Consider the following 22,480-nt stretch of genomic DNA (forward strand, 5'->3'; position numbering starts at 1 on the left):
GGTACACACCAAACTTCGGACACAAGTACTCCACTCGTGGCCCGCAGTCCGCAGAGCTGGCCGCGTGGAGCCGAAGGCTAGGTAGGAGTCCTTGACCATCCAGAGACCCAGCCCGACCTCAGCAGAGCCAAGAAGTGGAACTACAGCAGGAGGGGTGCTAGTGGAGGGGTGCGGGGAACAGGGTAGGGAGGGCCCAGGTCTTGGAAGTCCTGCCCACCACCCTAAACGCTTGCTTGAGCCTCTTAGATGCTAACGAAGGGGCTCCCTGTGAGCCCCCCTCCTCGTACTAGGAGCTGGCCCTTTAAGTGGAGTTGCTATGGCAGCTGTGAAACCCACGGAGCCAGAACCATCCGCCTCCAATAGGAAGCAAGAGAACTGGATCTCTCCCCCGCCCCTGCTCCACCTCTCCCGACAGGGGGGAAAGTGCCAGGGCGCTGGCATCTTCCTCTGGGCCCTGCAGATTCAGGACCCTAAAGGAGTGGAGGCAGCGGGGCAGCCCCCAGACTTCTCTGGGCAGGTCCTGCTACTTGCCAGAACACGGGAGGAAGCCTTGGATGGAGCCAGGATAGGAACCTGACCTGCTGGGCCCCTGTCCCCACAGCCCACTCCTAGCCGAGTCCTCCTGGTCAGCGCCATCCCTGTACAGTTACTGCTAGGATTAGGCGGGCATTGGCGAGGGCATCCTATGCCCAAAGATGCTGTGGGAGGTGCACCCCCAACCCACCGAGTCCACCCAGACGTGCCCATGGGTAACTAGCACCCCGTGGTGTGTGCCCTAACCCAGGCATGCCAGCTGGCCGCCGAGAGAGGCCCGGAGTGGGAAGGCAGCTGGCTCTGAGAGTGCTGGGTCTTCTCGCGGTGGGGCAGCCACACGGCTGCCAACGCTGAGCATGCCCCCTCCCTCCTGGCCAGCGCCTGTGCATCCCGAGGTACAGTGTCTAACTCATTAAGGACGCCAGCTCCGCAGGGGCACCCGGGTGGCTCAGTCAGGTAAGCATCCAACTCTGGATTTCGGCTCAGGTCATGATGTCAGGGTGTGAGATCAAGCCCCAAGTCAGGCTCCACGCCGAGCACGGAGCCCGGTTAAGATTCTCTCCCTCTCCCTCTGCCCTTCCCCCTCCACACATGCTCCCTCTCTCTCTCCAAAAAAAAAAAAAAAAAAAGCAAGCCACAGCCTCAGAGGGCCAGCAGGATAAGTGTGGGTTGTGCTGCATTCCGTCACAATGCAGAGGTCGCAGGACCCCCTAAAGACAAAAGTAACTCTTGGTTAAATCAACCAGTGGCCAACAAGGGACTTTCCTACCCAAACACAGCCTCAGCAGGGGGCTTGAGGGGCTCCCATGCCCCCCCAACCTGGGCACTCCCAGCTCTGTTAGCCCAAAGCCTAGAGCTAATACCAAGGCCTCGTGAGGTCACAGAGGGCTCAAGCGACTCAGTCTCTGGGTCCTGAAGGCCTAAACTAGATGGGTTGTCAAAGGCTTTGTTGCTTGAAGTGCAGTCCATGGACCAGGAGCATCAGAAGCAGATGGGAACTTTTAGAAATAACAACTCCTAGGACACCGGGCTGGCTAGTCAGATGGGCATGCGACTCGATCACAGGGCTGTGAGTTCGAGCCCCACCTTAAGTGGAGAGATTACTTAAAAATAAAATCCTTAAAAAAAAAAAAAAAAGAAAGAAAGGAAATGAAATGAGGTCGCTCAGGCCTCACGCCAGGCCAGATCTGCTGAATCAGACTCTGCATTTTAACAAACAGTAGAGTTTAAGACACATGGACTTAAGTCCTCCCTCTTGACCTCTAATTGAAGAAACGGAGCTGCAAGAGGCAGGGACCGGGCCAAGATCATAGTAAGTCAGTGACGGAGCTACAAGGAGGTCAGACCCCGTGATCCAGGGCCAGAGTTCTGTCTGCCAGTGTGAGCTGTCCATCCTTCTTCCCCACACTCTTCTGAGGTCCCTATAGCCCCTGCAGATTCGGGGGATAGGGTTCTGCTGTGGGGGTTCCTGCTCTAGGGGCCTCCACTGACAGCAAGACGGAAGCAGAGGACGAGGCTGGTAGCCAGGTCTGATCCAGTGGGGAGGGTCTGCAGAAGAAGCCCGCTCCCTTCCTTACCTCCTGAAGACCAGTTCCCTGGAGAGGGCGGGAGCCCCCTACCACCCTGCCTTCTGCAGTGCAGTTGGTCCCTCCCTCCCCACCTGTCCGGGCTCTACCTGCAGAGGGAGGGGCAAGAGGAGGTGTACAGCCAAGGTTCCCAGTAAGTGCAGCGGGTCCCCCCCTACAGTAGAGCAGCAGCAGCCAGCAGAGGAGGGGGAAAGGAGCTGCCTGTCAGGCCACTGCCCAGGCCTGGCCAACAAGGAGGGGAGGGGCTTCCGAGAGCACCCTGTCCTGTCCTGTCCTGCAGAGGGGTGGGAAGGAAGAGAGGCTGGACCACTGACTGTCCCTTCTGGCCCCTAGAACAAATGCTGCCTCCCCCAGCCCTGGTGCCGTGAGTGCCTTGGCAGCCCCTAACTGCCCTCCCCTCCCAGGTGGCCGAGTCCCCAGCAATACCCATAGTTCAATGCTGTGTGCCCATCAGGGCAATGTCCAGCCAGACCCAGGGCTAGGTACACAGCAGATGTCCAGTAAACATCTCTTGCCAGAATACAGCCCCTCCCTCCCCGCAGTCCAAGAGGTCTCTAACCATCAATCCCCCCAGACCCCGTATCCTGGCTTCCCTCATCCCCAGGGGTGCTAGCACGGCTCCCAACTGCTGCTCTGGCCCCCAGGGCCCTTCCAGGGCCCTGGCAGGCCTGACCCCAAGTCCTAAGTTTCTAAGGAGCAGTCTGTCCCTGCCAGGCTCTTCAGCACTCACCCCTCTCTTCCTCTGTACTCACCTGTGATGCTCTCCTGCCAGATACCTGGGGCCTAGCTGCTCAGAAGCACCTGGACAGAACATTCTGACCACACTGTATGTGGGAGCCCACCCCCTATGGGATCACACTGATTCCATGGGACAGGAGGAGGAGACAACCCAGACCCCCTTACACTCAGGCTTCCCCGGCCAACAGCTCCTCCTCAGAGCCTCCAGGAGCCCCAGGCCACTGTGCCAGCTGCTCTAACTACCGGAGGGCTCACCTGATGCCAACCTTCAGGGGCAGCAGCAGAGCTGAGCCCCAGGTGCCCCCACCTTTACCTGACCCAGAGGACCCTGCATTCAATCAGAGGTCTGGGTGCCATCCTTAGAGGAGTGAAGGGAACCTTCACAATCACACAGCAGACCTCCTGGAAGCTCAAAACCCTTCTGGATGCCCAAGATGCATCTTTCAGCACTGAGATTCCAGCCCCTAGAGAGGCATCAGGGCAAGTGTGTGTGAGCCAGGGATGCCAGACAGGCTGGCGGGGGCACAGACCTCCCAAGAACCGGAGAGCAGCAGGGCGAACCCTGTTGCATCTTGTTGGAGAAGGTGGAGCATCTTCTACAGGACTGTTGAGCAAGCAGGCAGGGGGGTGAGGCTGCTGGAGCCGAGCACTCCTGGAAGGCTGTGAGTCAGGGCGAAGGCCTCCTCCTGAGTCAGCCCTGCTAAAGGGTTGCCCTGTGGGCGCGGCTCCTGGACTAGGCAACTGGGGCGGGGCCTGTGGACCCCGGAAGGTTCCAGGCCCCCGGACTTCAGCCCCTCTGCCCCATGAGCTGCCCTGAGAACCTCAGTCTGGGGATAAAACCCATAAACTAAAGGAGGGAGGGCACCAATGGTGATTGCGTCTGCCCGAGGAGCTTGGACAAGTCCACCCCCCTGTGGATGGGATGTGCGACCCTGGAAAGCACGCAGCCAGGCCTGGGAGAGCTGCTTTCTGCCCCCAGCCCCGCCTCCTGTCATCACTGGTGCCCTGAATGGTACGAGATTGGTCAGCGTCCCCCCACACCCACCGCCCCGCACCTGAATCAGACCCCGTGGAAGCAGTGCGACCGACCGAGGCTGCTTTCCAAAGGGTCAGTGTTGTGGCAAAGCTCTTAGAACAGCACCAGGCACATAGTAAATGCTCAATAAATGCTGACTATTATTATCAGCACTGCTATAATGGTGGTTATTATTGAATTGCCTGGCATATTATAGAAGCTTAATAAATGTTCAAATTGACATTATTGTTATTACTACAATTTATTACAGCCATCGCAGAGCCTGGCGCATAGTAAGCGCTGGGTCCTGGAGGGCCGAATGCATCCCCCCCGGAAGAGGGGCAACAAGGCACTCTCCTCTGCTGGACTCTGGCAGGGAGAGTGAGGTGCATAGGAGGGGTCGAGTTCTGGCTAGAAGCTGGCACCTCCCTTCCTCCACCCACCCCCACTGATCCGGACCTCCTCCGCACGGTGGAGCCTTGACCGCAGGGAACCTGCTGGGCGGGTGGAGGAGGGCAGGGTGGGAGGCAGGGTGGGCCTAGGGGTGCCCAGGACACAGGGGCTTCCCAGGGAGGGAAGGACAGGGAGTGCCAAGCTTAAAGCGGACACGAGGGCAGGGCCAAGGAGACGTGGGGCCAGAGGGATGGGACGAGGAGACCAGCCCTGAAGCGGACCGGGGCTCAGGGGAGCAGGCCGAGAAGCTCCTGGGGAACTCCGGGTCTGACCGGGAGTAGCCCCCTGGAGTCCAGCTCCTGCGGGGCTAGGAGCAAGTTCTTCTGCACTGGCCAGGACTCCGCGCCCAGGTGCCCCCCCCCCCAGTTTGAGCGGCTTCAAGACGGGGATCACCCGGGCAGCAGCGTCGGGAGTCAGCCTGGTGGGAATACCACCGCCCTCCCCCGGCTAGTGCCACCCAGCTAGGCGGGGCTTCGGGGCCAGGGCGGGAGGAGGCGGCCTGCTGGCGCCTGGGCTGGCACAGCCTCGAGCCAAGCCGGGAAGGCCACCCTGGCCTCAGACCGGCCCCCTGGAGGAGTGAGCGGGGGCTGGAGCTTGCATCTTTCCCACCCTCTCTCACACGCCCCGCAAGAGCCAGTCCCCGGATTCTGGGGGTGTGGGAGATAGTGTCAGGGAGGAAGTGCGCTTTCTGCCACCAGCTGCTGCAGCAACGTGCACACGCACACACAAGCACACGCGCCGTGTATTCGCAGGACCGCGGCAGCGCACTCGGCGTGTACGGATGCCCTGACGGCGGCCAGCCTGTGCAAACCACAGCCCACACGCCACCGTCCCCAGAGATCTGAGCCACAGCCCCGCCACGCCCCCGCTGGCCGTGTGAGCCAAGCACCGTGCTAGGCCCCGGAGCCACGGCACCAGCGAGATGGGCACCAGCTCCCCCGAGGCTGCTTCCTAACAGATATATTTGAAATCTAACTTTTGCACAGAAGCACTTATTTGCAGATGAGAACGTGTGATGCCTGGAGTTCGCCGGAAGCAAAGGATGTGGGGAGTAAATACATTGGCCAGGGTTACCCATTGCTGAAGCTGACATACGGACACAGGGGAACCTACTAGTTTCTCTATTTTTGTGTTTGTTTGAAATATACATGTAGGGGACCCCCGGGTGGCTCACTGGTTTAGCGCCGCCTTCGGCCCAGGGTGTGATCCTGGAGACCTGGGATCAAGTCCCACGTCGGGCTCCCTGCATGGAGCCTGCTTCTCCCTCTGCCTGTGCCTCTGCCTCTATGTGTGTGTGTCTGTCTCTCATGAATAAATAAATTTTTAAAAAATTTTTAAAAAGAAATATACATGTATACAGTTATCAGTTGGTAATAAAAGGAAGAACATATGGCATGGCAAGGGGACCAGGACGGGGAAGACTCTAGATGGTCAGAGGCTTCTCCAAAGAGGTGACATCTTAAGCAACGGCCTGAATTAACTGAGGTTCGAAGCACACAAACATCGGAGAGGAAGACCATTCCAAACCCAAAGGGCCGGCAAATGCAAAGGCCCTGAGGTATAAGCATGCTGGGCTTACGTGAGGAGTGGCCAGGAGTACAGCGGGTCTGGAATTCTGCGACCAAGGGACAGGGGTCCAAGGCGCCATCAGAACAGGCCCTTGGAGGCAGGAAGCCCTAGAGGTTGAAAGCAGGGTCAGACACGATTGGATTTGGAATAGTCTTTTTTTTTTTTTCAAGATGTTATTGAAAGAGAGAGTGCACCCACAAGTTGGAGGGAGGCTCAGAGGAAGAAGCAGACGCTCGGCTGAGCAGGAAGCCCAACGTGGGGCTCGGTCCCAGGACCCCGGGATCAGGGCCTGAGTCGAAGGCTGATACTTAATGGACTGAGCCCCCCAGGCGCCCCCAGAATACGGTCTTAAAAGATCACCCTGACCCCTGTTGGACCAGCAGGGGCTGGTCAGGAAAGCAGAACAGGTTGAAGGCCGCGGCAGTTGCCCAGACTGACATGGCGGTGGCCTGGGCCCGGCATGGAGACGGTGACACGGGTCGCTTCGGAGGAGCTAACAAGGCTTTTCTCAGGGACCGACGTGGACTGTGAGAGAAAGGAGCTCAGCCCGACTGCAAGTGTGGCCCCGAGCCTCAGGGCGAGGGGTGCGGCCTCTTCCACAGGGAGCACAGGGAAAAGCACGGTGGCTCAATGCCTGTGGGGACAGAGTTCCACCCGGGGACCCGCACACGAGCACGAGGCCACACAGTGCCCGGAGCTCAGCGGCCACACGGGCAGGTGCACGCACTCTGGGATGCCAGGCACGGGCACAGACACCCACTCCCCCCGCCCACCCGACCCCACATGGCAGCCCCGGGCCAGGGCCCCCCATCCTCTTCAACGCAGCCTCGGCACTCCCCAGACCCCGTCCTAGCATTTCCGTACCCAGCCTCACTCTCGCCCCCCACGCTGGCCCCTCAAGCAAGGAGGCTCCTGACTCCGTTCCTTTGCAGACGCCTGCGTCTTGTGCTTGACCCCCACTCCTGGTTTATGTGCCCGGCCCTCTCCTCCATGGCCGATCCTGCTCCCACACTCCAGCCTGAGGCCCTACAGAAAATTATCAGTCAACAAATATTTGCTTGGCGCTCTCTGCGGGCCAAGCCCTCTGCCCTTCCACCTGCTGACCCGAAGGCACGCAGCCACCACCAGCCAATACCTGCCACTCGCCGCCCGTCTCCGCGCTCCCCTCCATTCCCAGCACTCGTGCGTCACTCCGAGGCAGGACAGCTGCCCCCAGCTTGCCCAGCCTGTCAGCCTTGGAAGGGCACGGCTCTGTGCCCAGGAGACCTCAGCCTCTGTGTGCTGAGCAGCCGCACGGCCTTGCACAGGTGACTCTGTGCCTCTGAGCCTCTGTGTGCTGGGAAACGTTGGCAGTCACTCTCACCTTGCAGGCACCTGGGGACAAGATAACTCGGGGGAGTCACTGAGCCCGACACCCAGCATGTAGTACCATGTAGCAGCCGTTAAGCATGAACCGTTGTGCTGGGACCCCCCCGCCCCTTGCCAGCCTGTGTGGCTTTGAGGGTACGGCCCACCCAGAGCAGCCCCGTGCCTACACTTGTGAACTCATGCCCCAGTATAATCGTGACAACCGTCAACATCAGTTGAGGAAAACTAAGACTGAGTAGTGGCCTTGCCTGAGGTCCCCGAATCTACCCAGGGAAGGCCTACCGCGAACCTGCATCTCTTAACTCTCAGGCCATTCTCTCCTGCATACTCACAGTGTATGTGACAGCCAGCGAATGGCCCGATGGACTCCCCGCCCCTGGACTGACAACTACCATTACGGCCAGGAAGCCCCAAGGGGTCCGCTCCCCGTGAAGTCATGGTGGCACCATGGGGCAAGGCTCAAGGTCTGGAGGAGTCCCCGGCCCAGCCCTGCCACCTACCCATTGTGTGGCCTTCGAGGGCTCACTCACTCACTCACTCACTCAGTTTTCTCACTTATCAAGTGGGGTAACAATACTCTCGGCCCAGCCTTTCTCTGGGGCTGCTCTAAGGCTCTGCTAAGAGGCTGGTATCCCAGCTCCTCCTTACTGAACACCTGCCACGTGCGGGCACTGTCCAGCCGATGTGTTTCACTCACGTAATCCTCCTAACAGCCATCTGGAACTCCTGTTACAAATAGAGAAATGGAAGCATGAAGCAATTAAGAAAATATTCCCAGAACATCCCAAGTACATGTAGGGTAGGATTCGCACCAGGGCTCAGCCACTGCAGCCAATACCAGGGCCCTGCCTCTGGGTGGTGGAGAGAAAGGAAACAGGGGGCTTGTTGCTCTCTGGGGGCAGCAGGGCTGTCTAGGGGAGCTTCCCACTGCCCTCGCCCATCACATTCCTGCCAAAATAGCAGCAAGGGAGACCAGGTCAGCCCAGAAGAGGCTCCAGGTGCCTCCAGAAGGCCAAGTCCTACCTCAGGCACCAATGATTTGCCTCCCAGCTGGGGCGACCCTGACCTGGGTACTATCCTACACCAGCTCGGCCACTCTAGCACCTCCCTTGCAGGGCCCCATTTCCTGCTCTGTAAAATGATGTTGATAATCTCTTGCATGCAGACTGGTTGCGAAATACTCGCTGCCCAGTGTTTGCCTCGGTGCTGCGGGTGCTAAGAGAGTGCAGAAGCCCCAGAGGCTGGGAGATCCAGGAGCGCCGGGACCTGGGCCCCTTCCCAAGTAGAGCCCCGAGGCGGCGGCCAGATCCCAGATGACAAAGGGTTGCATAGGACCTCTAGAGCTTCCCAGAGCTTCTTGTGCTTGAGCGTGTGCTGGGGGCTATGGAATGCTGGCCATGAGTCCCGGGGGGACCACAGGCCACAGAAGGGACTTTAGGCAGTTCCCTGAGGTTCCCTGAGGTCTACAGGTATAGGGATGATTGAGGGGGGCCTACGTGCTCAAAACAGAACTAAGGCCAGACCCACAGAGGCGTCAGGATGGGGACCTAAGGAGCAGACGGTAGGAAGAAAGAGAATAAGGGTACGATGGCCAAAGGGTCCAATGCTAACCTAGGACCATGGTGGGTACCACAGGCCCCATGCCACGCTCCAGGAATCTGCAAGAACCCACAACAACATTTGCAGGGGGCAAAAAAAAAAAAAAAAAAAAAAAAAAAGTAGCAAGATACAAAAAGACAAGACAAAATCAAAATTAATAAAATGTAAATATCTGCCAGACAAGGCATTGCCAAGTAATGAACCGAAGCCAACTGAAACAGGTGTATCTGAATAGCCTTTGAGGCGGAAAGAGGCACAGTTTCGTGTGTGTGTGATGCGCTGTGGGATTCAGCCTCTAAAATTCAAAGAGCCGGAGCCCCACCCACCCTCTCCAAATGTGCCATCCCCCCAAAACTTAAATGCACCCCCTAAGAAAGGAGGGGCCCCCAAACTGATTTGGGATTCCTCTTGAACCATGTGAGGCCGTGAGAACGCAACCCAGAAATTCTGGTCAGTCTCAGAGAAATGAGGCGACGCCGCTCACATACGTTCCTTTGTAAGGAAGGGGCGATCCCGGGTCAAGGCCATGGCCACCGCGTAGGGCTGTCGTCAGCCTCTTCGTCCCTGGGGCGGCAGGACTCGCCCCACCCGCCAGCCCTCCGCGTTTGCCAGCCTTCCATTCCTTCACCTCCGGAGCAGAGCTCTTGCGGCCCCTTTCCATTCGGACCTAAGTGAGTCAATAGAGACTTTGAGGAAAGATGTCAGGGAGCTGGGTTCGAGTCTAGCTCCGCCCTGTCTCACTGTGTGATCATGGGTCGGGCCCATCCCCGCCCCCAGCCAAGCCTCAGTCCTTTCATCTGTAAAATGGAACAATGATGCCTACCAGGGCTGCCGGGAGGACCAAAAAGGCTTTTTCAACAGCCCAGACTGCACTGGGGCTTGACTAACAAAACAGAACCAAGGGGGAAAAAAGGTTTGTGTTAAACCATCCTGAACCCTGGGACCAGGCTGCACGATGGGCCCTGCTGAGCTCCATCTGGGGGAGGCGATTGTCATCTCTCTCCACAGCTTTCACCAGGGCTCCTCGTCGCCAGCCCAGCCCCCGGAGCCATCCTGGAGCAGAACTGGAATGGAAGCTGACTGGGGGGGTTGGGGACAAGCAGGCTTGGCTCCTGGAGGCCTGAGTCAGCGGGCAGGCAGGCAGGGCGGGCCCGGTCCTTGCATGCTTGGGGAGGAGATGGTGCAGGAATGTTCCTCCCGCCCAGGCCTGGGCCTGCCCACTGTGTCCTGGCTCCTGCTCACACGGACGCCACGGCCCCAGCTCTGGCTGGACAGACCAGAGCTGCATGAGCTTTGTCGGGTAGTTCAGTCAGGGGCCTGCCCAGGCAGTGGGGACCGGCCCTGGGACCGGCCGCAGAGGTCCCGGGAGCTGGGCTCAGGCCCTTCAACATCCTCTGGCCTCACTGGGTGACACAGCCAGCTGCCACCTCTCCCTGGACCTCAGGTTCCCCGCCTGGACAGTGCCAGTGGCAGATGATGGCTGATGCCAGGAGGTGCTACAGGTGCAGGCTAGAAGCAGGTCCACGTGTGACACATTTGCTATGAGCATGTGTGACTTGTGGCTGTGCGTCTGAGTGTGTGTGTGTGTGTGTGTGTGTGTGTGTGTGTGTGTGCCACTCTGTGTAGGTAGGACCGGGACGAGGTCATGAGTGAGGACACGTGTGACCAGTGAAGGGATGACACGTGTGTGGACAGTGCCATGGCCGGGAGTGCATTCTCTGAGCACAGGACTGTGCCTCTGAGTGCAGACGGTCAGGTGTGGCCTATGTCCCCCTGCAGGGTGTGTGGCTGCATGTGGCTGTGCCAGCTTGGGGCTGGGTGGCCCTCTCTGTGACCATGTGGACGTGTAGAGGGCGGTACAGCGGTGCCACCAGATGGAGGAGTGGCACTGAGCAGGCTCTGGGGCGACCCGGCTGCTGGCCACCCCTCTGGTCGTGGTGCAGCCATAGCAGGTGGCATGGTGGTTCCCCCCCACCCCCGGGCGCCCGGGCTGCCCTCCGTCCCCACCCCCTCATGTGGCCACAAAGCAGACTCCTTCCACAGCTGGGCCAGGACTGGGCATCAGAAATTCGGGTCACCTCCACCCCCAGGTCCCGATACTGCCCCGGGCAGGAAGAGGCCATGCTTTCCACCCCTCGGAGCTGGGGGGGAGGTGCTGGAGGCCGCGGGGCCCGCTCAGCCCAGAACACCCGCCTGGCAAGCGGGGAGGCAGCCGGCAGGCCCGCCATGGCCGGGATGCCCCGCACGCCCCTCCAGAGGGGCCCCAGCCAGCTGCCCCCGAGACCTGCAGCAACCCCAGGGGACGGCGCCGGCGCAGGAGCCTGCCCCGGGCTGCACGGCCCCGATGCCACAGACCCAGCCAGTCCCCAGACTTCACTTCGAGACTCTTCTCCTAGGCCGCAGGCCCTCCTGTGTAAAGTGTCAGACCACCTCCCTCACCTGAGGCCGGAGCCCGGGCAGTGCCCCCCCGCCCCCCCAGGAAGGGACACAAGAGGGCAACGCCACTCCCAGGGGACTGTCCAGGCGCTACGGGATACGCAAGCCATGCCCAGCACCCCTCAGCCCTCCGTGAGGAGACTGCCCCACCGCGAGGAGGGCCGCAGAAGGCCACCTGGAGGCCAGAGCAGAGGAGAGGTTCGGGCAGGAAGGTCCTTGGGTGGGTGGGTGGGTGGGTGGAAAATAAAGGAAGGAGGGCCAGGAGGAGGGAGGGGAATTCCACAGAAAGTCCCAAAGCTGACCTAATTTTGACCCAGGGCCAAGGGCCTGTTCCAGAAGGTCCTCTGAGGATGCTCTGCCCTGAACCGGGAGGCTTGGCGGCCCTTCCCCACCGCACCCGCCGTTCCTCAGCCCTCTCACTGCTCCAGGCCCTGGCCCCAGGCCTGGTCACCGCGTCCTCTGACGCCCAGACCCTGCCAGCCCTACCCTCCACCGGCCCCCCTGGCCCCGAAAGACAGCCAAGGTTTTCCCAGCTACCTCTCCCTCCCGCGCGGGAACGGGCTCCTGCCCATACTAACTGGGACCCCGTTGAGGGCCCGGCCTGCGGGGAGGGGTTCTCCTCAGTCTCCATCACAGAAGCCACCAGGAACTGGGTGCCCTGGACCGCCTGGGGAAGGACATGGGCTCCGAGCCCCTCCCACCTCTCCTGGAGCAGGGCTTTCCTGGGGGCCTCTGCCCAGGGAGAAGAGCCCCATCGGGGAGACTGTCCTGGAGCCTGGCCTCCACGCTCTTGCTCAGCAGCCCTCGAACTCCCAGCAGGACCCCACCCATATGAGACTGAGTGAGGGCTGGGAAGGATGTGTCCAGCCGGGGTCCACCTCCAGCTCCCCAGCTAGCACCTGCCAGAAGCACAGCACCCCTCCACCCAAGTTCAGAGGTTTTGTCCTCACGGAGACCTCGTGGTCTAAGAGCTCCCAGGGACACTCAGGATTTCATCCTTCCCCCCACCCTAAATCCCTTTGGGATCCAAACAAACAAAAAAAGCCATGTTGTTGTTGTCTTCATTGCAAAAGGTTTATCAAGAAAACAAGAAAGAAAAAAGATTGAAGCAGCAGGAGCCAGGAGTGGCCATGACCTCCTGGGGAGGCCAGCAGTGGCACCTGTCAGTTCCCCCAAGCCCAGTGGCCCACACCCTGGCCTGGGGGGGTGGGGAGCAGCCCCCTTAAGGATGTAAACATGGGTGGGAGACAGCACACGCTGGCTGAGGAGGGAGCCGGGGCTGACATCACAGTGAGGCTGGCCATGGGCATGTGGGCCCAGGACTACTGGGGCAGTGGGCAAGGCAGACCCTGTCTTTTTTCCTTGACCTTCCCTCTGTGCAATAGGAAGGATCCCAGGATTCACTGGGGCCAAGGACCTTGGAAGCCTGGAGCCCGAGCCAGCTCGGAATGTGGAGAGCTGTTGCTGGTGAACTCAAATATCTGGTAACTTCTGGGTGTCCTCTCCAGAAAGGTGCCACCGGGGTCCCGGGGTCAGTGGCTTGTCTCAGCACCTTGAGCCCAGGGAAAAGATGCTGCATGGTCCCCTAACCAAGGGCAACTGGAGGCTCAGCAGGTGCAGGGGAGTCGGGAGGGAGTTGGCTTGCAGCTCCTCCTGGGGGGACAAGGTGAGGCAGGGACAGGGACTTGGGAGGAAGATCCCTCCCCTCTACGAGGCCACAATCCCCACCAAGGGGCATCAAGTTGACTTGGGGAGATAAGGGAGAGTAGAGGGGGTGTTTTCATGTCTTCACACACTATTCCTCTCCTCTGAATGCCCCCACTCCCCTGCACCCAATCTACTGTCCCCCTTCACTGTCAGGCAGGTCCTTGTCATTCTCCAAGACACAATGCACATGTCACCTACTCTCTGGAGCCTTCCCTGGCCAGCGGAATGAGTGGCTCTTTCTTTACGCTTCCAGGAGGCCTTTATTTATCATCAGTCCCTGCATCTTGCCCTTGTCTGTTTCTGTGTCGGAGCCCACCTTGACTCCCTGAGGGCAGGCATGTCGCAGCCCTGTTACCCAGCATGTGACACAGGGCCGAGCGGGCCCCGGGACCTACTGAGTGAGAGAGGGGGTGGCGGCCAGGCGAGCGAGTACTGTGGGTTCTAGGGGAGGCTAAGACCGTGGCCTGGCCTCAAGCGCCTGACCAGCAGCCCAGGCCTCGGCCTAGAAGGTTCCCAACCCCGATCTCACCCCTGCCGTGCCCCTACCTCGAAGCGCTGAGGGACTTCCCCAGGGGGACCCATGACTCCTCCAAAGCCCGCCCCAACCCTCCCAGCCTACTAGTTGTGGGAGGTCTAGAGAGCAGAGTGCACTGCAGCGACCAGGCCCGGGTGCAGGGTGGGGGCCGGGTACACATGATCAGAGGTTGTCATACATGCGCAGCGTCTTCTCCAGCTGCTGGCCTACCCGCTGGTAGAAGAGGATCTGCTGGCGCAGGTAGTTCTGCATCATGTGCTTGAAGTCGAGTTCGCGGCGCTGGTGGAAGTGGTTCATTTCGGCCTGCAGGGCGAAGCCCACCACGCGGCAGCGCCTACGAATGCCATCTGCCTCGTCCTGCGCCATGCGGCCCTCGTCACTCATGCGTTGGCTCTCCTTCACCTTGGCGAAGGCGCCTGGCACAGGTACAGTGGAGGAGGACAAGGGAAGTTAGGGCTCTGGTCTCCCGCATTTGCGCCCTCTACCCTCCGTGAGCCCCCTCGGTAACAGCTGCCTGGATGTCTCCACCAGGACATCTCCCAACCCTCACCTTTGGCACATCCTCCCTCCCAACCCGGGGCACTGCCAGCAGCCCACAACCACAGCCCGTCACTGCCCTGCGGGCTGACCCGAGGTCCAGGACGGGGCTGTCCTTCCCCAACCCAGGCCTCGGCTCTCACACTGGCTCCTAATCAGCTCAGACATCAGCTCCTCCAGAAAGCCTTCCCGAGCCCCCTCTGCACAGGGTGCGTCCGGTGTTCCCGGGGCCTCCACCCGCCCCAGCTCTTACCAGCCTGCGGTTGCTCTGCCTGCCTGCCTGCTCTGGCCTGTGAGCTCAAGGCCTGCAGTGCCCGGACCAGGCCTAGCCCACGGGAGAGCGAGGGCCGCGTCTGCCCAGCTGATTCACCCTGTTCCCCACTCCCTGCTGCAACAGGCCCCCAAGGGGCTCCCGCTCAGGCCCAGCCTCTGAGAGCCGCCCCACAGTACCTAAAGGACAGCCACCCCAGGCACCCAAAGCTCCAGACCCTCCCTGGCCCCCTGCTGCCTGCAGACTGAGGTCCCCGCCTACCTGCCTAGCTGGGGGCCCTCCGCAGGCTGCCTGTGCACCCCTCCCACACCGACCCCACGTTCGTCAGACTCGCCCTGTGCCTCCCGCCACATCTTAGCCTGCTAGGTCTCTATGCATGATTTAAGGCCCCCAGCCAGACTCAGGCCCCTCCTCCACACGAGAGCCCCCTGCAGTGCCCCTAGGTGGGGTTCCCAGCCCCTCGCCACGGTGCCCCCCCCCCATTACACTGCTGATTCTGAAACAGCACCTGTTATCCTCCTTTGTGTGGGTCTCCCCATGAACAGGTCTGCCCCTCCTCACGCCAGCCGAAAGGGACCGAGGGGGCCCGGTAACAAGCGGGTGACAGATGGGGGGCGGAGGATGATCCTGGGCAGGGGACCCAATTTAGAAGAGTCTGAATGAATCAGCAAGCAGTTGGTGAATGGATTTCAGCTCTGAACTAACAGGCACTTGACTGTGCATCGAAGGCGGTGGCCGCTGCTGCCGGGAGGGGGGTGCGGCTTGCCTGTGTCGGGCAGGCGCTCCTCGCGGGCTGTAGGGACCCCACTGCGCAAAGCGGAGAGAGGCCGTAGGAAGGTGGGGCAAGCTGGACGACCCCCCCCAACAGCGCGGCGGGGCCTTCAAGATGTGCCCCTTCTACTCTCACTCAAGGTGTCCGATGCATTCAAGATCCTTTTCTTGGCCATTTATGGTGCCAGGCCCAGGGCTCTACGTGTTAGAAATAACTCCCGAGGCCTTTAGAAGGAGCAGCACCCATAATGGCCAGCAAGTGCTCAGCTAGGGCCTAAGGGGGGCATCTGGGGCAGACAGACATGAGTCTGCGGACTCTCCAGGGCCACTCACACAGCTCTCAAGAGAGCTCTGCACTTACCAGCTCTGCACCCACACAGTCCTGCCGCCTTCCTCAAACCACCTCCTGCCTCCTGTTTCATCCCAACTGCCCAGGTCTGGGCAGCAAAAGAGAGATCAGCCCAAGGCCCAGCACGAGGACCCAACAAGAGACTTCAGGGCTAAAGAGGTCCTAAAGGCCAGATGCCACCCCCCACCTTGTACAGAGAAAACTGAGGCCCCGTCCGGGAAGGCCTGCCTAGGGGCCCCCAGCCTCTGCCGTGCCCCATACATAGGGGATGCCTGGGGCAGAGGTAACTCTCCACAGCTGGGGGGCGGATACCACACCTACTGCATGGAGCCCATGCCAGGTCACCCAGGTCACCCTATTTGTGTGGGGCCCCCAGATAACGGAAAGAACCTACCTGAAGGGGAGCCACTAACTAGCTTGGATTCCATCTGCCTAAAAACTCAGGGTGCGGTGGGGATGGATTTGTATCCGAGAGGGCTTTTCTGGCTCGGAAGAAGGAAAGCTTCCTTTTGTTGATGAGGAAACAGAGGCCCAGATAATAGAAGTGAACCTATTGCAACTGCTAGGTATCCACAGACAGGCAGGGGGCCAGGGATAGGGGATAGAAGCTGTGGGGGGCGGGGGAAAGCGGAGGTCCCACCCTGCTCCTCATCACCTCTCCACCCTGTGACTCAGATCTGGGGCTGGGACCAGCTAACACTAACGTACCCCAGAGACAGGCTGGGAGTTAGGGCTCAGGCCTGTCCAGCACCCCCCCTAACACTCTGTGTAGGACTCGACCTGAGAGCTCAGGACCCAAAGGAGCCTCGGCCCTGGCAGGTGTCCTATAGACTGGATCCTAGGAACCAGGAAAGGAGATTGGTGCCCCAGAGCCCCAGGGTCCCAGGCATATTCCCTAAGCTCAATTCATCTTGTCCCCGCCTCTCTGAGGTCAGGAGTGAGAAGTCTGAGTCCTGGCCCCAGCTGTGTCACCTGCAGCAAGCCACTGCTCTTGCCCGGGCTAGAAGTCACCCAGCTGTCAAATGGGACAGGCTAGACCAGGTCTGATGTTGCTGGCAACTGCTCTCAGTGCGACAGTGCTTCTGAGTCTCCATATCTGGAACACAGGACGATGGTGCCACCCGCCCTATAGCGTAGTTAAGGTTCCCTCGAGCTCATCTGTATGGAGTACTTAGGACAGCACCTGATGGAATAAGGGCCCGAGATGCTACAGGTGACGTGTGCAGACTGCTTCTCAGTCACAGCAAGCACCAGCTGGTAGTGGCTGGTTAGGGTTCTCTTTGCTTACGGAAGCCTAGGAGGGGAGGTGGAGGGAGGATGAGACGATGGCCCAGAGCACAGAGTTCAGACCCACTTGTCCCCCAGGCAAGCACTGGTCCTGCAGGGGACATTGTGCCTTGGCCAGCCTGGGAGTCCCATGGCCACTGCAGGTGCGTTCTGCGGCCCTGGGCTGCTGCCAGCCCACCAGGCCTGCCAGCCGAGTTAGTGGTGCTAGGGCACCCAGCCTCCCTCGTCTCTCCCGTGCACCCATCCCTTGGGGAGCTCCTCACCCCATCTGTCTGGCACAGCTGTGCAGTCAGACACCCCTGGGCGTTCCTGCCCATAATCCCACCTCACTGAACCCCGTAAAATGCAGGGAACCACGGTCATTCCCCTGCCCTGGCTGGCTCTCAGGGTGGGCCCTGGACGCACACCATTTCCCTTTGTCCCAGAGTGACTATTCCTGGGGCCCCTGGCACCCCCAAGACTGGTGACTTCTACAATCCCTCTTCTCCAAGGAGACCCACAGACAGAGCTCCAGGCGCGGTGCCGGCGGACAGACAGACTGTGGCTTCATCTTGGTGCCAAGCTGACTCCATGATCCACCTTACCAAGGGGGACCCTGAGGCGTAAGAGCCCCTTGGTCATCTCAGGGGCGGCATCTGTCCCGACCGGCCTCCTGACCCCACCGAGCCTCCCACCTCCTTCCTCCCACGGCCGCCGCCACACACTTGCCATCTTTCAGGCGTCTGGACGGACAGACAGAATTTTGGAGACCCGAGGCCCAGCTTCCCCGCTCCTTCCTCTGAGGAAGGGCCCCCGCACACAGCCAGCCCGCAGCCCCGTGGCCCCCATCCGGCCCGGACCCCCAGACCGGCCGGCTCTGCGTCCGCCAGAGGCCCAGCCGCAGGCCTGCAGTGGCCACGCCAGGTGCGGGGACCATGAGCCCCGGTGGGGAGGGGCTCTGGGGGGGGCGCTGGGGGGGAGCGGCTCTGGGGAGGGCCCTGGGGGGGGCGGCCCTCAGGGTGGGGGGGCGGCCCTGTGGGGGGGACCCCACCTCTGCCAGCGAGGATGCAGCAGCCCATGGGACCGCCGGCCGCTCCGGGGAAGCCTCAGGGGGGATGTCGCAGCTCCGTGTCCACCGGAGTCAGAAGGGCCATGACCTCACTTGTTTCCCGGCAAGGCAACCCTGGGGGCCCCCGGGGCCGGCGCCTTCTACCCCCGTGCGCCCCGCTTCCCGCCACCGCCCACAGAAACATGCCATCCAAGCTGGTTGAACCAGCTTTCCTAGGCCCCGCACACTTCCGCCCGGCACACACCTGTCACACCGGCCAGTGGGCAGGCCACCCCGTGTACCCTGCCCAGAGCTCGGGGCGCTCTAATGCATCACTCGGTCTCACCAGATGCCCCCCCAGCAGTCTCCCTTGTGGGAGCGCACCCGCTCTCTCCTCCCTTGTTTTCTAGATCAGGAAACCAAGGCCCGGAGAGGGGAAGGCGCTTCCCGGGAGTGCACAGCAAACTGGGGACACAGCCAAAACTCAACGCAGGGCTGGTGTCTCCTGAGGCTGAAAGAAGAGGGAAAGGAGGAGGACAGTAACATGGAGGTGAGATAAAAGGGCAGGGAGGGGAAGGAGGAAGAGAAGGCGAGGGGAGAAAGGAGCCTGGGAGACAGAGAATTCTAGAAGGCACCCTCCTGGTAAAGAAGAGGAGGGCTGGCTTACTCCCGGCTCTCCTGCACACCATGGCAGCCGGTGGCGTCTGCTGTCCCCCCAGGCTCAATCCAGAGTCTGCCTCCATGCCCCACCCAGAGGAAAACTCTGCGAAGCCAGGCCTGACCTCAGGGCCTAGGGGCCAGGGAGCCAGCCCCACGCCTTGCAGGGCCCTGCAGCCCTGGGGAGGACCACACCTCTCTCCTGACATCTGCCCTGCCTGTTGTCCCCGGGACTCAGCCACCTGCCAGGTCCGCCCCTAACTCACTGCTCAGGCAAGAGAAGCCAGGTTCAGGAAGGGGGAGTTGGATGGGCCAGGAGGGTAGTGCCCGGAACCCTCATTCTTCCCCAGGACGAGCCCGGGCACCCCTAGGTGACCCGGGATGAGTCACTCCCCTGGCAGTTCCTTGACAGCCCAACAGTGACAGACAGAGGCCCATCCTGCCTCTGCCCCCACGCACGGGGCGGGGGGGGGGGGGGGCGGGGGGGAGTGGCTGAGAACTGAAAACACAGCTGGGCTTGGGAATTAGCCAACACGGATGGACGTGTTCTCATGTCCTTGGGGAGGCGCAGGAGGAAGGGACAGTCTCAGTCAGGACACGGGCTCCCTGTGCAGCCACCTTTCTGTGGACACCAGCTCCTTCATCTGCAAAATGGGGACGGGTGCCTCCCGCACACAGATAGGGTGTAGGGTGGGAAGAACAGGCTCCAAAGCCACCAGGAGCTTCAGAGGAGTAGGAAGACAGGCCGCACTCTGTGCTCCTGTTATCTGTGTCCATGTCCCCCACGGGCCTGTGGGCTTCTCAAGAGCAAGGCCTGGGCCCCAGTCATCTCCATGTTCCCAGACTCACGCTCTGCGCGTAACGCATAGATGAGCAAATGAGACAGAGACGGGAAACATGAACAACGCACAAAGAAACAGACAACAAAAGGTAAAGCAGCGAGCACCGTGAGGCCAGGGACCAGAGCCGCCCACGACAGCACCCGGGCACCTAGACTAGCCGCTGCCGGGTAGCAGGTGCCCGACACGCCGGCGGCGGACGAACGAACGAGGCAGGAAGACTAGGTGGGCTGCCCCCTGCCCTCGGCCATCCTCACATCCCCGGTGCCCTGCAGAGCTCGGACTCCACAAGGGTGTCCCGCCCACGGTGGCTCTTACCTTTCTGCAGGTGGATGATGTCAGGGAAATTTGAGAGCAGGCCCTGGTAGAGAGACAGCGTGTCGAGCATCTGGAAGAGGTCATTCTTGGGCTGCTCGGCGAACATCTCACCCACAGCTTCATAGGTGCGGCCCGTGTGAGAAATGGCGCTGTTGAGAGCCTCAGAGCTGAAGGGGGGGTCCATCTGGAAGGCATGACTGATGGCCTGGAAGGCATTGCCCAGCTTCTGGAACTCCTTGCGGAAGCCCCCCACATGCTTGCGCACCAGCTCCGACGCCACGGTGCTGAGCTGCAGCACGCTGTCGTCCATCTTCTTGCTGAAGGCCTTGAAGGTGTCCACACGGTCCTCCACATCTTGCAGGTCCTGGTGCTCCGTGGGGATCTGGAAGGTGAGCAGGAAGCTGGCACCCACCATCTCATCCTTCTCTGCCCTGCGCTTGCCCATCTTCCACTGCTTGGCGTCCAGGCAGCTGAGGAAATGCTGGAAGCCCTCATACTGGGACAGCACTGGGTGGCTCGTCATGTGGTCCATCCAGAGGATGAGCCGGCGCTTCCGCTTCTCGATGAAGTCTTCCTCAAAGCGGCCTGTGGCCTGCTTCTCCGGCAGGTGGGGCACCGAGATGACCGTGAACTTGTGCAGCAGGCGGTTGTAAAGCCAATCAAAGTGTTTGTAGCGCCGGTAGACCGGCGAGCTGGCGTGGGTAGGCGTGAGCTTGTAGGAGATGTAGCTTTTGATGCCCTTGAATTTGGTCTGTTTGGTGGGGTCCTCCACTGAGCAGGCGAACGGGTGGGGGTTGGCCTTCCACTGGGGGCCACGAGGGCCCATTTCAATGGAGTACGTCTCCGCAATCTTGGCCATCATGGGCACGTCACCCAGGATGAAGGCCTCCACTCCGGAGCGAACAAAGCACGAGAAGCGGTTGAGGTTGCGCCCCACCACACTGCCGCGCTTGGCAGACGCCAGGCTGTCCTGCCGCTCCAGGGCCGGCTTGGGCCGGAAGGCCATGTGCTGGCTGGGGTAGGCACCGGGATATGAGAGGTTGAGAGGGGGGTGCCCGTTGGTGCCCAGCCCGCCAGCCCGAGGCTCCTCCACCACTGTGCATCCGTCGTCCCAGTCATCCCAGTCATCATCATCGTCCTCCTCGAAGCTGCCCTGGTGGGAGAGGAAGCCGCTGCCCCCGGCGCTCCTGGGAGGGCTGGCCGCGCCGGAGCCGGAGCCGGAGCCGTCATACGAGCTCACCTGGGTGCCCAGAGGGCCTGGGCTGCCGGGGTAGTTGGCAGGGCTGGAGCCGGCGCCGCAGCGGATGATCTCCACGTAGGAGGCAGGGAAGAGCCCGGTCTCGCCGCGGCTGTTCTGGCCCTGCAGCCAGCCGTCCAGCGAGGTCTCACTGAAGATGACCAGGTCCTCGTCCTGATGGATGGTGATTTCCTCCTTGTTCTCGCTGCGGAAGTCGTAGAGGGCTCGGCCTTTCAGCGCCATGGCTGGCCCAGCGGGAGAGGGAGGAGGACCGGGTCCTGGCCAGGATGGAGCTCCTGCCAGCCGCTCAGGCCTGTCACAGCAGCCCAGTCTCTTAGCTCCGGAGCTGGGGTCTTGGCACCCCCAGACGCTGGATAGCCTCCCTCTATTCAACGCAATGTCCTCGGCCCTTCGCCTGCCCTATTAAGTCTGCGACACACTCCTGCGAGCAGGGAGGGATCATGTCCACGGTCCTCCTCCCCTCCTCCCCGGCAGCACAGACCCGGCACCCTCTCCTTCCTCCCACTTGTAGAAGAAAAGTCAAGTGACTCGGAGAAATCAGCTCGGAGAGGGCAAGAACTTGACACTTTCCACTGGAACAATGTTCTGAAATAGAAGCGAATCACCCCGAGACCGCTGCTCCAGAAACCCAGGCAGCTCTGGCTCCCGGCTCCTGGCTTCTCCGCCGGGGAGGCTCTCACATTCCTCTGCAGATCTGCTCCTTCCTCCTTCCTCTTCCTCCTCCTGGGCCACTGGGCTTTCAAAAATCCAGAAAATCCAAGAGGAGCATGGAGAAAACAGCAGCCTCTTGAATCCAGTCCAAGGGTGGATGTGTCCGGCTTCACAACGAGCCGGGCGGGGGGAAACAAGCACTGAGGCTTACACAACAGGCCGCCACCTCGGCGACCCGGCGCCCTCCCCGCCCGAGCCCCCGACTCCGAGGACGGAGGGGGCGCGACGAGGCGCCCCGGCACTTCTGGCCACCAGCTGAGCGGCCTCTTTTGTCCGCCCGGCTCCCCAGCACTTGCGGGCCCGCTCGGAGTCGGAGCCCGGCCCGGGGTCACCCCGCCGCGGGCGTCGGAGGGCGCGCCCCGGGGGCGGCAGTGCGCGGGGTCCCTGGCGCTCCGGGTCCGCGCGGCCGGGGTCCCCGGGGGCGGCGGCCACTGCCCCGGCCCGTGCCCCCGCCCGCCTCCGCGTCGCGCGCCCGCGGCCCCTCGGCGCCGCCAGCGAGGACCTAGCTCCAAAACAACAGAGAAAAGGGATTCCGGGAGGCGGCGTCCGGAGAGAGGAGGGAAGAGCCGAGGGGGCGGCGCGGGGTGGGGAGAGGCGGGAGGGAGGAGCGGCGGCCGGGACTCGGGCGAACTCCGCGGCGCTTTGGCCCGGCTCCGCCCCGCCCGCCGGCCCCCGCGCCCGCCCCGACCCGCCGAGGTTAGGGGCCCGAGCGCCTGGAGCACCCCCACCCCGCGGGGACCCCTCGCCCGAGCGCCTGGAGCACCCCCACCCCGCGGGGACCCCTCGCCCGAGCGCCTGGAGCACCCCCCCGCCGCCGCCTCGCCCCCGGGGCTCGGTCACCCGCCGCCTTCCCCTCGACGCAGTGGAGGAAAAGTCCGAAAGTTTGCAAAGTGAGGGCTGGCGGGGAGGCCGCGG

General features: G+C 61.6%; 1 protein-coding gene across 5 annotated transcripts; it reads right to left on the bottom strand.

Annotated features, from left to right (window-relative positions):
- Positions 1 to 5,655: 5,655 nt before the first annotated feature.
- SNX33 (sorting nexin 33) lies at positions 5,656 to 22,020 on the bottom strand. Of its 5 annotated transcripts, XM_041742568.1 has the most exons (7): positions 19,597 to 22,020; positions 13,751 to 13,956; positions 9,351 to 9,529; positions 7,961 to 7,989; positions 7,031 to 7,269; positions 6,760 to 6,921; positions 5,659 to 6,529 (listed from the first exon to the last, which is right to left on the bottom strand). In XM_041742568.1, exons 1-5 carry the CDS (start codon positions 21,074 to 21,076, stop codon positions 7,163 to 7,165), a joined length of 2,001 nt encoding a protein of 666 aa, XP_041598502.1. In that variant the 5' UTR covers positions 21,077 to 22,020; the 3' UTR covers positions 5,659 to 6,529; positions 6,760 to 6,921; positions 7,031 to 7,162. The 5 variants fall into 5 exon arrangements, with proteins under 5 accessions (XP_041598501.1, XP_041598504.1, XP_041598502.1 ...); XM_041742567.1 differs by having other exon boundaries at positions 5,656 to 6,529; positions 6,760 to 7,269; XM_041742570.1 differs by having other exon boundaries at positions 5,657 to 6,420; positions 6,760 to 7,269.
- Positions 22,021 to 22,480: the final 460 nt, after the last annotated feature.

This window comes from Vulpes lagopus, chromosome 2 (assembly GCF_018345385.1).
Source record: "Vulpes lagopus strain Blue_001 chromosome 2, ASM1834538v1, whole genome shotgun sequence".
In the NCBI taxonomy this organism is placed as follows: Eukaryota; Metazoa; Chordata; class Mammalia; order Carnivora; family Canidae; genus Vulpes; species Vulpes lagopus.

Coding starts and splice junctions, on each gene's coding strand:
- SNX33 (XM_041742567.1), bottom strand. CDS start 21,076: ATGGCGCTGAAAGGCCGAGCCCTCTACGACTTCCGCAGCGAGAACAAG. Junction 9,530..13,750: donor AGATCCTCTTCTACCAGCGG/GTAGGCCAGCAG, acceptor TGACTCACTTAG/GTCCGAATGGAAAGGGGCCG. Junction 7,990..9,350: donor CCCCTTCCTTACAAAGGAAC/GTATGTGAGCGG, acceptor TATTTGTAACAG/GAGTTCCAGATGGCTGTTAG.